Source organism: Emydura macquarii, unplaced genomic scaffold, assembly GCF_026122565.2.
Source record: "Emydura macquarii macquarii isolate MOO-44397 ecotype Brisbane River unplaced genomic scaffold, CSIRO-AGI_Emac_v2 contig_1119, whole genome shotgun sequence".
NCBI classification, from domain to species: domain Eukaryota; kingdom Metazoa; phylum Chordata; order Testudines; family Chelidae; genus Emydura; species Emydura macquarii.
In genome coordinates, this window is record NW_027131256.1 from 4,769,564 (window position 1) to 4,785,826 (window position 16,263).

Here is a 16,263-nt window from a genome sequence, read left to right on the forward strand (position 1 = left end):
GAAGAAACATCTATAAGATCGGTTTCTCTGAAGTTGGGGCTGTTTACATTATGTGGAGTGTTTGCTCCAGACACCTCCCTTACTGAAGAGAGAAGTTTCATCATTATCATTAAACCTTATCTCTTGTTTACAAGACTGGTTTTTCTGCTGGCCCGTTGGTGGTTGTTTGAGACAGTTTTCCCTGTGTATATATATAATGTGTGTGTCTATATATATTTGTTAGGGACAGCTATAGCTGTCAAACAACCACCAAATGGCTGGCAGAAAAATCAGTGTTGAATACAAGAGATAAGTCAAACAAAACTGCACTGCAAACCCTGGGAATAATTTTAAATGGTGGCTTAAAATAAAGGGTTATGATTGGTCTTTAGTGAAGGTTTAATTTTCCATCTTAAAAACTAGAGATGGGCCCAAACAAACACCCGAGATGCATGGACCTCCTGAACTTTGAAGAAGTTTTAATACAGCTCTGGTTCATAATGAATATAAAAACCATGCAAAAGTACAGCAGTATAGAGACCTGAAGACCAACAGTGGCTTTGGATTTGCTCCAGAGATGCTGCATAAATACAGGATGGCTGTAGATGTGATTTTGAAGAGATCATGGGTTTTTTTACTACACTTCTGAGTTAAACACTGGATCTTCATGGGTTTGACGTTGTCACTGAAGTTGTAGATAGTTGTGAAGAAGAGGAAGAGGCTTTATTCCTAGGGAAGTAATATCTAAGGAAAAGGGTTAAGGAAATACTGTAAAATTTCAAACCAAATACCTACTAATGGCATCCATGTAAGAAGTAAGGAGGAAGAATGGTCAGTATCTCTACACCTTTGTTCTTAATTTGCCATCTCTCTCACAGCATTGCGAACTATGGCATTATACAACAGCTGCATTGCTTCCGAGAAGTGGCAAAAATATACTTTTAACACTTCTCACTCCTGCTACCGCTACAGAACCAACTCAGCTTTGGGAGACTCAGCTGAATTCTATTCGGCTTTGCACATCAAGATAGAGAGAAACTGAACAAACTGCATACACAATGAAAATCAAATTGGATTTGTAGGATTCTGTCACAGTTTTAATAATCAGAAGTTGTTAGTAGCAATGTAGATAAGGACACTGGTTTAAAATATATCCATTTGAAATTGGTAAGTTTCTTTTCAACTATCCAATATTCCATAAAATGAACTATACTGGATCTAATGGTCTGGTTTCCCCCATCTCTCTCAAAGACAACCCTTTATTTGATGTTTACTGACTTGCTGACCATTCCATCTTGTGTGATCTGTGATGGTATGTCACATGACTGCATGCACTGGTGAGCTAATTCAGTGCCATGACAGCATGGTAAACAAAGCTGTACTTTTTACATTTTGATATGAGGGAAAGTTATATGGCCAAAAAACCCGTAAAGTGATTTTTTTCCATATAAGCTGTTCACTTTCTATGACAGTGCTAAACCGTTTTGTTACATGAGCGTATTCTCTCTCATACACACCACGCCATGATGGGCTGTTCACTCCACACCACCCCTGAAGGGGTTACAGTGGCTCAGAACGGGCTATTTAACCTGGTAGGCTGCACCTGGGGGAAGAATTAGGCTTGACTGACAAGCACTCATTAGAGATGGAGCCCATCTGGGCGGGAGTAAGTGCGGGACTGTATAAAGCCAGGAAGTGAGAGCAGAAGGGGGCTGAAGGATAGAGGTCTGCAGTCATTCTCCAGGTCTAGAGAGGAGAGAAGGAGGAAACCAGGGAAGGGAGAGAAAAAGCCATGGGATCTGGACTCTGAGGGCAGAGGTTCACCCAGAGGGGTGGTAGAGAAGGAAGCCTGCAGAGGGCAGAATAGGAAGAAGCCCAGAGAAACCGCAGCAAAGGTTGAGATACTGCAGACTTTGGCTGCTGACTACAGAGTCCCTGGGCTGGAACCCAGATTAGCGGGTGGGCCTGGGTTCCCCTACCAGCTACTGGGGAATTGGCATAATCTTGGGAAGACTGCCTGGAATGGAACCTGGGCAGCTGGTCCGGGGAGACTTATTATCCTGGAAGGGGAAACCTATATAGTGACCTGGCTGGAGGGTCAGCCCACGAATAGGAAACACGGCGACTCCTGTAGAGCAAGAGGGACGGTGGTACGAGTGACTGAAGGAAGGGGGCATCAGACTGGGCACAAGTAGTTCCCAGACACAGCCACAAGGGGACACCCCAGTGGTGAGTAAACCCTCCCTCCCCTCTCTCTCTCTCTCTCACACACACTCAATTCACAGGTCTTTAGACTGTTGTGCTTTTTCCTAATCTAATCTGCTCATTGTGTCCAAGTCAGTTTTGTAAATGGTTTCTAAAACGTCAATCACATCACTAACGAACTTGGGATGTCACAAGGAGTCAATGGGACCAGTTTATAGCACGCACGTGCATGCACACACACTCGCGCACAGAGCATCATGCAAATAAATATCATCATCTAGAATGCTTAGTGCCCACTATGTGTGATGTGTACTTGGATGAGAGAGATTAGATATCAGCCCAACACAGTTTTGAGCCAGACTGTCCTACTACGATGTCTGTGCACCCACAATGGATCCACCAAGATCTTACAGTGAACATTCAGGTATTTGCAAGAGATGACAAGTTATTTTGATTTTGAACAAAATAAAACAACAATGCTTCAAAGGATACATAAACGTGGGGATTCCTCTCATTGCTAAATATTTTCGGATGAGACGCTCAGTGCCGTACCAATTAAAACCCTTCGTTGCATGTCCGATACGTGGAAGATGGGCGCTTGCTGGAAGAGAGAGCAGAAAAGCTCTTTAGGGCCTAATGCATTTAAAAAATAAATGGATGTGCCGTTAAAGCTACACTCAATGGCAGAAGAATTACCTGTGACATAATGTTCTAGCTGTTGTGGGTAAATCTGTCTCCTGTTTCATTTCAGAAGATAATCACAGAAGAGATGGAAGAGACCCATTAGAATTAGGTCATCCAATCCATGACCCTGCCAGAATCTCTAAGTGGAATTACATGCACACTAGGGTACATCATTCTTTTCATTTCAAAGGCACACAGATGGACACATGCACACTTACCATTCCTTTTCTTGGCTGCTAAATAAATCTTCTTTAAGCCTTCTTCCAAAGCAGACAGCTTAATGCCAGACAAGTTGTTGGACCGATCCCGGTGCTGTGCTACAATCAGGGCTAACTAGGAAGAAAAACATGGGATGTATGTACACTGCCAGTCGCAGTGATGGCTGCTAGAAAATAACATTAAACACACATGTTATAGACTGGGGAAAAAAAAACCTTTCCCTTTCCGTGTCTTTGTTAACACTTGTTTCAACCCAGTCCTGTGCTGTATTGGGGTCACTGTTATTTTGTGAAAGACGTGACATTCACTTCATGTTGTTTCAAAAATACTTCAATAGAGAGAACATCAAAGGGTGTCTTATAGTTACCAAGTCCTGGCCTTTATTTCTGGATTCTTTATCGTCAATGGGGAATAAGAGGGTTCCTCCCAATGTCAAGTCTGTCCAAAAACGTAAGAAAACATTCAATCCCTTGAAGAAGTAATGTGAGTCATTGAAATGCTGATTGTTATAGGCTTCTACACCATCTTTTCTAATTCTCCTTCACACTGTGCACCACAGAAGACATTTTCTTCCGAGGGGGACGTGAGAAGGCAGAGAAAGAAAATGACCAAAAGACATAAGACTGAGAATAAAACTGCAGTCTATGGTAAGATCTAATCTGTTTTTCACTAGCTCCTTAATGGTTTGAGATCATTAATGTGTATGTGCACATAGGAGAACAAGGAATACTAGAGAGAGCCCATGGCCTGGCTAGACACACACTGAAGTTGCTCCAACCCACCTCCTCTTAAAAACATTTGAACTGCAGATTTAACACACTGCCTTGTGCGGAGAAAAAATTCTGTGACTAAAGAACAAGATCTGTTTCCCCAGGAAAAGATCAAAATAACTGAATCTATGGAGAATCTTCTTGCTCCAGAGCAGAGGTCAGGGTCAAAATGTCTTCATGTATTTCCAATACCACAAACAGGAAGTTCAAGATTAAAAGGAGAGACCATCAGCTTCAAGCATTAAGATTATATTTTTCTCTCTTACCTTTCATCCTCCCTGCCAACTCATATATTTTCCTGGGCTGATCAGAACGAACCTCCAGAGCTGTAAATAAACCTCCTCTTCCCCAGCGGCCAGAATCATCTAAAGCAGAATTACAAGGTTAGATTATTTTTTAAAATCGAGATCTACAACCAAAGAGACAAGCTTCCAAGCATAACTGTGCTAATAATGGCTCCTGCAGGGAACAGAGCCATTCTCACTACACATCATCGGATTTATTAGAAACAGTCATGGAAGATAAGATGAAACAAAGTCCATCAATGCCCCAGCTCCCTCATTCTGTGCAGGGAACAGAACACATGACCCTGAAAGATGATCCCTGCTCAGCACTTCAGGAAAGTAAACCTTCCACAAAATCCTTGTCAAGCCACCCAAGGGAAATTCTTTCCCTCACCCAAACGTGGATCTTCATGTGCAGTCAGCCATCAAATCCTATTTGAATCTTGGTATCCTGGTACTGCAGTCATCCATTATTTCCCCTCAGATGATGCCTGCACCTCCAGAAGGCATCGGATTCCCCCCCTCCACCACGTGTTTTTATTTTTAAACACAGCATGTTAGAATCATAGAATCATGTTGGCTGAGTCTGAAATAAATGCCACAATCTAGTCATTCAGCCACCACCTTGGTGGTGCGTCTGTAACACCCCCCCATGGGGAGCTCCGGGAGAGTATACTGTCTCATGAAGCACAATCTTCTGGCCCCCCCCCCCACAGCTAGACATAGCACGGGAGGACTGTGTTCTCCTTCCAGATCCAAGAGTCTGCCTCCTCCTGGTCTGAAGTTAAATGCTCCCCATGGAATTCACAGAGGAGGCAGGATGGATTGCAGGGACCAACTGTTCCCAGCACTTCTGCAGGTTGCACCAGGTGGGATTGAAGGTTCCTTCCCTCTGCATCCTGCAAATGCCTATCATGGGCTGGCCCATAGTTTTTCAGAGTATGGGGAGAATTAGAAAAATATCTTTGTTCAGAGTAAGAGATTAGTTCAGAGGAGCTGACTGCAAACCACACAGGCAGGGGAATCCTCATTCTACCTGAATGCACAACAGCCCTCACTGTCCCCTCTAGCAGGACATCCTGTCAGAGACATTACCTTAGGTTAATCATTGGCTGTTCAGACCCTGAGGGCATGCAGACCATGAGAGCAGTAGCCCTGTACCAGTTAACTCTTTCATGGGCATCCCATGCAGCAGAATTTTGTGGCAGCTCTGTCCCTCGGCATAAAGCAGATTATACAGAGCAGTGTCGGGCAGTCCTTCTAGGACCATTACCTATTTGTGTTTTCACTTCCCACAGCGCCTCAGCAACTTCTGCACAAAGGAATGCTGAAGCACCATGATTTCCCCATCTCCCCCAGCTGCTAAAACACTGAATGCCCAGATGCTGAGTTCAGCTAAAATATTCTCACTCCATTGCTCCATTTTGCCTAGCTAGACAAAGCAGTTGCCCACCTTCTGCTGTCTGCAGGACAAACCGACACTACTTCCTGCTACTGTCTCACAGGGCCTGGCCCCACCACTGCTGGACCATCAGGGTGTGCTTACACACATCTTCCTCCATAGGCAATGGACCTTATTAGTGGAAGCATGCACTGCAGAAATTCCACTCCACAGCACAGACTTATGGTGGGGGCAGGGTCGGGGGCTTTGCAGATTTCAGTGTGTTATGCAAATGTCACCGTTTTGCTAAATTATATTGCCAGCCCATCTGGATGGGAAGCAAACCTTCTGGGTGGGACTCAAGGCCGAACGGCCTTGCTGAATCTGCAGACACACAGCTCCAGGGTTCACCCACTTACAGGGGAACTGGGATGCATGGAGGGCATGCTTCACCTGCTGCATGCTAGGGAGCGTGCCACCCCCACCCCCACCCCTTCCCTGCGGCATTCTAACTGCGCCTGCACCACGCAGGCAGACAACCTCCATCCTGCGCCACTCCGCTGTTACTACTCAGCCACCTGGCTGCTGTACCAGAAGGCACAATTCAGCCCTATCCCCAGGAAGTCTTTTTGCTCTTGCAAGTCCTACCTATGCAGTGGACGATGATCGCATCCTCCTCTTCCGCTTTGGGGTGGGTAACGTCACCCATCACATACTTGATGGAGTTCAGCTCCGGATCCATGTCATCTAACTCCACAGCCTGCCCGTCCTCCCCCTCCTCAACGGCTTCCTCTGTGTCACTCTCCTCGGAGGGCAGACAGGGGGATCTGTAGTGATTTGCCTCCCACCAGGCCATCCTGAAACGAACAAGGCAAAAGGAGAACAGACCAAATGAAAACTGGGAAATCAAACATCTCCCGCTTTAAATCATCATGAATCATTGGAGATGGATTCCCACGAGACAAAGCTCAGCTCAAGGTCCAGAGCCACAGCTATCCCCCGTTTGGAAATCATACTTGTCTGTGAAAGAACCAGTTGTTTTCTGAAAAGTGGGGGAGGTATATCCCAGGGTGGCTGGCCCCTGTGACTGCAATAGGTCCAGCTCCCCAGTGCCAAAGCAGGGGCTCCCAGATGGGCCCATGAAGGGGCTGCACCTGGGGCTACAAAGGGAGCTCCAGTGAGAGAGGGCTAAGCAGTCTATGAAAGTTAGCAGAAACAACGCTACCACTGTGTCAAAAGCCGTTTCTACACCTACACCTCGACATCCTGCAATTTAAGCGCTCACTTGAAAAAATAATGTACAGCTATGACCCCTTTTGTACATGACCTACAACCAATGTTTCAAACCCTGTCTCCTCCTCCACCCCTTCCCAAATGCCCTGTTATTGCAGGAGTAATCAGAATTTGCAGCTTTCTGACTTGTTTTTATCAGTCTGATCCAGCCGATTTCCCCCGTAACTGACACCACACTGCTCCAGCAGGCAAAACACAATCCTACTTTTTCTTGTGTTCAGTTTCTGCTTTCTTCTGTTTCTTTTCTTCCATGAGCTTTGCTCTCTTTGCTGCTGCCTCCTGTCGCTTCTTCCTCCTGGCCTCCAGCTCTTCTGGGCTCAGTGCATGCTTTCTCCTTGTAGGCGCCTCCTGAAGACCCATTACCAGTACCTAGTGAAGAAAAGGGAATTGCCGATAAACAGACATTTCTCATCTCAAATTCCTATCAGATCCCATCTTATTCAATGTCCCACACCTGTTCCCTATAGTCTATTCCTCCAGGGCTTTGTCTGCATTGACTCACACTCCTCAACTCATTTCAAGTAGGTCGCCAAACCACCAGCTAATGTCAGTGATCTTTGCTGGTAAGACCTGCATTTGAACTCGTCTTCCTAATCCCCGAGTCATCCAGCCCTCAATCTACTGTGTCATTCAGTCCTCAGAGTCTAATCTCAGCACATTTGTAATTGAGTTTTTAAATATTTCCTCCACGAATTGGAGATTAAAATCTGCCTCATTTTCAATGACTCATTGACTGCATCATATGAGTCATTTCTTTCATCTTACATTTGCTTTATTTCGGAGGGCTCTTCCTTCTTTATTGGTCTCTTCAAGGACTTTCTGAAGATCCAACAGCTGATCAAATGCTCTTCTGTCTTCTCTGCTGGGTTCTTTTGAATAATCTTTGCCTTCATATAGGTACATATGATCTTAAAAAAAAATTAAAACATATAAAGGTCTCCCAATGGCATCTGCTAAAATTACAATGAAATCGAATTAAATCACACTCTCTTTGTGACACCATTGCCTTAACAGTCTAACAGGGATAGCTGTCAGGATAGCATCTCCTTGAGACAACTAAACCAAATTTCTGTCAAGGCATTAATCCTCATTGAGGACTACACGCATGGCAAGTTTGAAGTTACAAGTGGAATCGGTTTGGAGCTATCCAAGCACAGATAGAATCCTGGCTCCGAAAGTCAGCAATTTCTTCAACAGCTACCACACATTGGGATCTGAGATACCACAGTTCTCCTCTCAGTCTGCAATAGGAAATGCCACTGTGTGGTAACCATTGGTAAATGGTGACTTATTACCAGCAGCCACTGGACAGGACAGAAGGCCCATTTTATAGGACCCCATTTTGGTAATATTATGGAAGCCCGTGTCACAACTCCATAGTCAAGGATGAGTTTCGTTTTGCACTTAAACCAAAGATTATGGATCAAATACAGTGCACAGAGTGACACTGCAAGGGGAAAAGTCAGTTTAATCCAGTCGGGGACCGCACATACTAACATGGTTTAATCCTAATTGTATGGTTATTGCACGTTGTCACCACAGGACAGAGTTAAGGTTAATTGGGTGCCCTAACTTTGCATTTCTTTCCCTAACATTTTGATTTTTTGTAACACTAGTTTTGGGGATAATTACAACATCCCTATGATGTTTTTTACACTTAAGTTACTGATATATACTCACAACTTTAACTCTATTTTAAGATTGATCTTTTTCTGTGAATAAAGTCAATTATAATACAATACTTGACCTTTCCCTAGAGTTGTACATCCAAGAATATCAAAGCATTTCACAGACATGACTGAATTTAGCCTCACAACCACCTGTGAGGCAAATCAGTATTATCTCCATTTTGTAGATGGGGAAACTGAGGGACAAAAGGAGGAAGGGAGTGTTCAACAGTCACAAATCAAGTCTGTGGCAGATCCAGGAATAAAACTCATGTTTCCTGATTTCAAGTCCCCTACTCTAACCATAAACCCATCTTTCTTCCTTCCAAAGTTATCTGAAAAACACCGTACAACCCGTTGAAATCTCCTGTGACAACATCCAGACCTGAGTCTCTTTTGTTGCATTTAGGATCCTTGAACTTACTTTCTGTATCTTGCTTTCCGCTTTCTTCTTCACTTGGTAGCACAACATCCGCTATCCACATTCCTTCTTTTGTCTCTCCAAGGATATTTTCCAGGTCTACATCCTGGACGGTGCTTCCCTCTGATGAGAGCAGCTTATCCAAACCAAACTTCAGGATCTCAGTCAACTTTAACAAACAAAAGGATGAAGTTTAACATCACCATCATATTTCATGCTGCTTCCAGCACACTGTACCTCTAGGTTTAAATGAAAGTAGTTTGTGGAGAGGGAAATCAGACACTTAATGTCACACTCACGCTTTGACAACCGTTATTCTCACTCTGCCCTCATCAGTTATGCACCACCTAACTGAACAGATCCATAAAACGAATCATGCTCAGCAATATCCATTTTCACTAGTAGCTCACCGACAGTTACTCAGACTGCCTGCAGACTCAGGCAGACAGCAATGAATTGCATCACATTCAAGAGGTTTTCTTCACAATCAGAAAGGCCATAAACGATTTTTTTCTTTTACATGAATGCGTAAATATCTGCAGAAATTATTGGAGAGAAAAGTGCTAGCATTGCATATCACCAAGCATGGGCTCAGTCCAGTTTCCCAAACTGGAAGGCATCATTGCTCAGACATGTTGGGGGAGCGGAGAAGAAGAGGTGGGGCTGTGCCATAGTTTTTCCTGGTTTGACTTCACATGGAGTTCACGTCCCCCTACATTTCACTTTGTTTGGAGTGTGACTAGGTGATCTGGTGGTCCCTTTTGGCCAGAAACTCTATGACTCTTAAGCCCAAAAATCTCAAAGCAAAACTCAGCTAACCACAAATCGCTCTCTGGATTTCAAATTGCCTGGAGCTCAGTGTAAGTTTTGTATGAAAGTTTTAAAACCTAGGCCAAGTAGTGGGTTAGTAACCAAAAAGCTCATTGAGAAAGTTCTGTTTGTGCGGGAGAAGCAGGAGAAACAAGTAAGCTCAACAATGCAATCTCCAGATAAATATCTTTTATATTAAAAAAACAAGGAAAGAAACCCCTCCAGAAAACACACCTTCATTAGACAGGACCTGAGCCTCAAAATTGGCATCTGATTGTCCCCAAATTTCAGGGGTGTTTGGATCTGGGATTTTGGCTTGCTCCATAAAAGAGATGCAATCAGATGCCATGTTTTTCTTTCCAATCCTCCTCAAAGATTGTGTGTCTGGGACAGGCCCATTTCGAATACACACACAGAACACACACTGACGTTTCTAAGGGCCGATGCTGTTAGAATCATGCTCAGCGATCATCTTACCTGCATGTCTGCTGCTTCCTGGGACTTGGGTACTCCAAGAGCAAACTGCCCCCCTTCAATAATGGTGTTTGTAAGCTGAAGCTTCGATGCAGCTCGGCGGTAGATTACTTCTTCTACAGTGTCCCGTCCAATCAAGCGGATAATTTTTACAGGCCTGGCAAAATTCAAGAGAGTCAGTTTAATCGTTTATATTGCATTAGAACAGTTTCCCTGAATCAGGGGCCAAACCCTGCAGTCAGTCCTCACCCGGCCCCGAGGCGCCCAGTTAGGTAAGAGTAAGCACACCTGGAACTGTAGAAGGTGATGCTGACCCGATCAACACGGGCATGAGGACGCTGCAGAGAGCAGCAAACCTCCCATTCTGTCCCCCTCCCTAACTGCAGAGCTCCAGATTCTGGAGATCTGGGGAGGACAGGACTGTGTGGGATCAGGGAAGGGAAGGGGTGGAACCATGGCTCCTCCTTCTTTGCCCCCATTCTCCAAACCACTCTGCTTAGCTCTCCTCTGCTGGCAGACCTGGAGGGGAGCAATGGGCTGTGGCATTTAGTGAGAGAGTGAGCACCCAAATGCAAGAGACGCTACAAGAACCAGTTCTCTTCCGATTTCTCACTTGTTCTGGCCAATCCTGTGAGCTCTCGCTGTTGCTTGCAAGTCATTTTGTGGGTTAAAATCGCTATCAACAAAAATCACGGTATCTGCTGCAGTTAGGTTCATGCCGACTCCACCTAAAAACCAGTTTCAAACAAAGGGGATGGTCAGTAACACACATTAGCGACATGAAGTAAAGTGAGAAACGGTCTTCAGGCTAGGAAAGGGTGGGTCACCTCAGATAAAATAAAAATAAACCCAACTTCCATCTATCCCGCAAACCAATGCTGAATCATTTATGAGGATCAGAAAAGTTTGGTTAACCCCATTATAGTTTTGGCCTTCCCAACATCCCCCGGCCACAAGATCCACAGGTTGATTGTGCACTGCGTGAAGAAGTATTTCCTTACGTTTGTTTTAAACCTGCTGCCTATTCATTTCATTGAGTGAGCCCAGCTTCTTGTGTTGTGTGAAGGGATAAATAACACTTCCCTATTCACTTTCTCCTCACCATTCATGATTTTATAGACTTCTGTCATATTCCACCCCTCCCCCATTGTCTCTTTTCCAAGCCAAACAGTCCCAGTCTTATTAACCTCTCCTCACATAGAAGCCGTTCCATACCCCTAATCATTTTTGTTGCCCTTCTCTGTATCTCTGCCATTTCTAGTATTGTTTTTTTAAGATGGGGTGACCAGCACTGCACACAGTATTCAAGGTGTGGGCATACCACAGATTTATATCGTGGCATTATGATATTTCCTGTCTTATTATCTATCCCTTTCCTAATGGTTCCTAATGTTCTGTTAGATTTGTTGTCCCCCACTGCACACCGAGCAGATGTTTTCAGAGAATGATCCGCAATGACCCCAAGATCTCTTTCTCGCGTGGTGATGACTCATTTAGATCCCATCATTTTGAGCTTAGGATAAATAAGTAACTCAATGGGCTGCACTGTAAACTGTGCGTTGGTCTCAGATGCTAAAAGGGGAGCACAAAATCCTGAACTTGGGTCTCGGTCTGAGCATAACAGTTGCTGATATTCAAGCACATCATCTAAAACTGTAATTAAAAAAAAAAATCTCCAGATCAATTCTATCACTGACTAAACTGTTTTTATTTAACTGATTTTCTTTAAAAGCTTTGTTTCCTTTCCATTATAAAGTCCTATTTGAATATTAAACTGGAGTTCTCTGATTAGAGAATTCAGACCTTGCCAAAGTCCGGTCAATCCCTGAAGACAGCAAAAAGATGAGAGGTTGGGGAATGGGTTGCTTGTAGTTGTAGTTTTGTCTCTTCCACTGTTGCCTTACCTGCCCTGGTGCTCAGCAGGAAAACAAAAATCGGCTGCTGACCGAAGTTCTTAATGGCAAGGTGCCGCTCCTCCCCTCTGACAGATCCATCCAGCCGTTCATAGCTGTAGCCTTTCCAAAGAGACAAAACGGCATCTATTCCAGAAGCCACCATTCTGATCCTACCCCCTCCAGGCTGGTTTCTCCTTTCCCAACTCTCCCATTCCTCCCCCTGCTATCTAAGTTGCTTTCCCTATTTGTAGTCTTCCTCCACCATCACCACACATCTCAGATTCTCCACCGTCTTCCCATTCTCCATAGACTCTCTTTGGCTTTCTCTCCTTCATCTACATTCTCCTATTTTCCCTCCTTGCTATTCCACTCTCAGGTTTTTTTTTAGCTTTGTTGCTCCCTCATGCTCCACTAGTACTTCAGAAATGGAGAACCAGATTCTGTCCCAGTTGGCTTAAATCTAAGTAAATTAGACTGACGTCAGTGGAATTACCCCAGATTTACTGAACACAGGGGCTAACAGAACTGAATTTGCAGCGGTGTTTTCGTTTGCTGCTTGGAAACAGAGTAGAAAAATTCAGAGCCAAAGCAGAAGAGCGCTGGTACAATGGTCTGGTTTAGATCAGACCACTTTGGCAACTGGCCCCACATTATGGGCCAAAGCATACAGTCCTTTCTCACTGACTTCAATGCGAGCTTTTCTGAGGGCTACTCTACACTTAGAACTTACAGTGGCACAGCTGTATCGGTACAGCTGTGCTGCTGTAAGAGCGCTTGTGTAGCTGCATTATGAGTTCTCCTGTTGACCTAATAAAACCACCTGAACGAGCAGCAGTAGCTGAGTCGGGTGGGAGACGCTCTTGCACCGACATAGCACTGTACACACAAGCCCTTATGTTGGCAAAACTTGTGTCACTATGGGGTGTGTTTTTTTCACATGTTCGTGTAGACATGGCCTGAGTGAGGACTGCATGATTTGGCCTCATGTTCGGCTTTAGAGTATGTTATTAGCTGTCTATGGTGACGAGCACTAAATAAAAGCCTCTTTCATGGTAAATAGTTGGCCTCACAGATTGAAATAAAAGAAAACATCTCATGTCTCAAGAACACTACTGGTGACATTGCCAAAAATGGTGGGATCCTGCCTACACTTGCACTTACACAATTTCCAAGGGGACATACTGCTAACAACAATTTTCAGCAATAAGTTGGTTTCCTGGTGTAGGCTACATGGCCTGATTTTTATTTAATTCCATACTGGCATAAACCAAGAATAGATCTATTGACTTCACTGGAGTTACTTGGATTTATAGTTCCGCAGCTAAGGTCAGAACATAGGGGTGAGACCTCAAGCACAGGTCTCTTCTGAGCCAGCACCATTACAGGATGACTTTTGCATCATGGCACGGTGCAATGTAAACAGCATTGTATCACCAGGAAATGTCATGATGTTATAAACCATGTTCAGGCCCTTGGGTAATTAATTGGCTGCAACTCCACTGAAATTAACCGCGTTGCACTCACTGACACATACCCTATGGCCACTACACCTGCATTCACAAAAATCTCAGATTTGGTGAGTATTAGAAAGCAGATTCTTATCCTGATCATATAGCAAAGAAGATGCGGGAATGAGGGAGAGGGTTTGACCTTCACTTGTCTTTCATTCAAGGATTTCAAAGCTCTCTGATACATTATCTCATTGAACCTCAGAACACCTTGGTTTATTATCCCATTTTCACAGATGGCAATTATGAGGCAGAGAGAACTAAATAGACTTGCCCAAGGTCACAGAAGCAGACAGAAATCGTTAAGGAAACGCCTTCTGTCTACTAGAAATAAGTCCCCAGTATTACGTCCCATCTCTGTCACGCAAGGATCAGTGGCCACATCGTCTCTGTAGCTGTCAAAGGCCATTATGACAAGACAACTGCTTCAAGAGCACACGTATTTCACCTCTATAGTCCATGTAGTCTTGCAGAATATCCAGCATTCGAGTCATCTGAGAAAACAGCAAGACCCGATGACCACTGCAGAAATAAAGTGAAATCCCATAACTTTAATGTGCCTTTTGTAGTATCTCACAGAGGGAGAGAGAAGGTTAGCTTAGTTTAACATACAGGAGTATATTTAATCCAAACACTATGTGATTTCAGGTTCCTCAAATATAAAATGACTTGCTGAGATCATAAGAGTGAGTTAGTGGCAGAGATGGAGTTGGAGCTCAGGTCTCCTGACTTCCAGACTTGTGCCATATGCCCTGTACTGTGACAGCACTCTATTTAAGCCAGTTGATACTGATTAGCATCATTTTTTAGGTGCAACAGACCTGTGGGTCCTGAGAGTTCTTGTGGAATAGGACCTGGAGACAGACAGACACACACATATACACACTCTCTCCATTCAATACTGCTGTACAACAGAGAATCAAAAGTATCCCAGCCACTTTAGAAGCTTCATTTGTGCTTTAAAATGTCTGTTTAAGGACTGCCTAAGGAAACTGTCAGAAAGGAACTGCAGGATAGTTAAGATGATCTTGTTTGGTATCACTCTGGATCACAGAGGAGGAACTGTCCCACATCCTGCACCAAAAGTCAATCTGAAGTGTGTCCTGGTTTGGTTAGCTCTCTTCTGGGAGGTGGTGAGAGTATCTAAGGGTATGTCTACACTGCCGAGGCTGCATCGGGCTCCATGGACCGATGCAATGGGATTGACTGAACAGGCAGTGGAGACCCACACAACCAATCTTGGAAGTGATCTCCGGCCAACACAGTAAAGCCACTGCCCCCATGCTCCCGAAAAGACGATTATTACCTTGTAACTGTTGTTTTTTGAGATGTGTTGCTCATGTCCATTCCATTCTAGGTGGGTGCGCGCCTCCATGCACGGTTACTGGAACTTTTTTCCAGTATCCATAGGGCTGGCTCTGGCACTCTCTGGAGCCCCATGCACATACCGCAGTATATCAGGCACCAGCCCTCCGCTCCCTCAGTTCCTTCTTGCTGTCAACTCTGACAGCGGGGAGCGGGGCGGGGCGGGGCGGGGCGGGTAACGGAATGGACACGAGCAACATGACTCGAAGAACAACAGTTACAAGGTAAGTAACCGTCTTTTTTTCTTCGAGTGCTTGCTCATGTCCATTCCATTCAAGGTGACCCACAAGCAGTACCTTGGAGGTGGGCCCGGAGTTCACAGATAAGCCGTTTGCAGCACCGCTCCGCCGAAGCTGGCATTGTCCCATGAGCCCATGCCTGCTGAATGATGGTGTGGTGGGATATGAAGGAGAGCACCAAAGAATGAGTAGCAGCCCTACGAATGTCCTGTACAGGTACCTGTGCCAGAAAGGCCACTGAGGAAGCTTGCGCTCTGGTAGGCTGTGGGCTGTGACGATCTCCAGCAGAGGCACCTTCACCTGCTCATAACAAAACTTGATGCAGGAAGTTATCCAAGAGGAAATTCGCTGGGAGGAGACAGGTAAGCCTTTCATCCTATCTGCCATCGCAACAAAGAGTTGCGTGGACTTCTGGAACGACTTAGTGCATTCAATGTAGAATGCTAAGGCACACGTAACATCAAGTGTGTGCCACCTCCGTTCTTCTTCCGAGCTGTGTGGTCTGGGAAAGAACACTGTAAGAAATATATCCTGGTTATAACGAAAATGAGACACTACCTTGGGTAAGAAAGCGGGATGAGGCCACAACTGGATCTTGTCCTTATAGAAGATCACGTACGGTGGTCCTGAGGTAAGTGCTTTAATCTCAGATACCCTTCTGAACGAGGTAATTCCTACTAAAAAGGATACCTTCCAGAAGAGCAGCAACATTGGACGGGTAGCAAAGGCTCGAAGGGAGGGCCCATTAGCCTGGATAGAACTAGGTTCAGATCCCAAAGGGGTAGCGGGTCACAAATTTGAGGGTAGAGCCTCTCTACTCCTTTCAGGAACCTAACCGTCATAGAATGGGAAAAAAATTAATTTCCCGTCTATCGGAGGGTGAAAGGCTGAGATGGCCGCCAGGTGACCCTTCAACGAAGCAATGGCTAGGCCTTGAAGCTTAAGGTGCAGTAAGTAATCTTATAGAATAGCCTGAATCAACGACCATTTGCACAGAATTCCTTGGGATGCAGCCCAGCAGGTGAACCTTCTCCACTTGGCCAGGTACGAAGCCTGAGTGGAAGGTTTC

The 16,263-nt window shown here is 44.8% G+C and overlaps 1 protein-coding gene across 2 annotated transcripts in view; it reads right to left on the reverse strand.

Moving 5' to 3' along the window:
- Positions 1 to 428: 428 nt before the first annotated feature.
- Positions 429 to 16,263, reverse strand: part of CHD1L (chromodomain helicase DNA binding protein 1 like) — a 33,890-nt gene continuing 18,055 nt past the window's right edge. For both annotated transcript variants that reach the window (XM_067546030.1, XM_067546031.1), the window contains 13 exons: positions 14,039 to 14,112; positions 12,092 to 12,202; positions 10,801 to 10,915; positions 10,191 to 10,344; positions 8,907 to 9,072; positions 7,581 to 7,723; positions 7,021 to 7,184; positions 6,171 to 6,379; positions 4,124 to 4,222; positions 3,455 to 3,525; positions 3,087 to 3,201; positions 2,677 to 2,785; positions 429 to 723 (listed from right to left, as the gene is read on the reverse strand). In XM_067546030.1, coding sequence (XP_067402131.1) covers positions 645 to 723; positions 2,677 to 2,785; positions 3,087 to 3,201; positions 3,455 to 3,525; positions 4,124 to 4,222; positions 6,171 to 6,379; positions 7,021 to 7,184; positions 7,581 to 7,723; positions 8,907 to 9,072; positions 10,191 to 10,344; positions 10,801 to 10,915; positions 12,092 to 12,202; positions 14,039 to 14,112 — 1,609 coding nt within the window. In that variant the 3' untranslated portion in view covers positions 429 to 644. The remainder of the gene's footprint in view (positions 724 to 2,676; positions 2,786 to 3,086; positions 3,202 to 3,454; positions 3,526 to 4,123; positions 4,223 to 6,170; positions 6,380 to 7,020; positions 7,185 to 7,580; positions 7,724 to 8,906; positions 9,073 to 10,190; positions 10,345 to 10,800; positions 10,916 to 12,091; positions 12,203 to 14,038; positions 14,113 to 16,263) is intronic.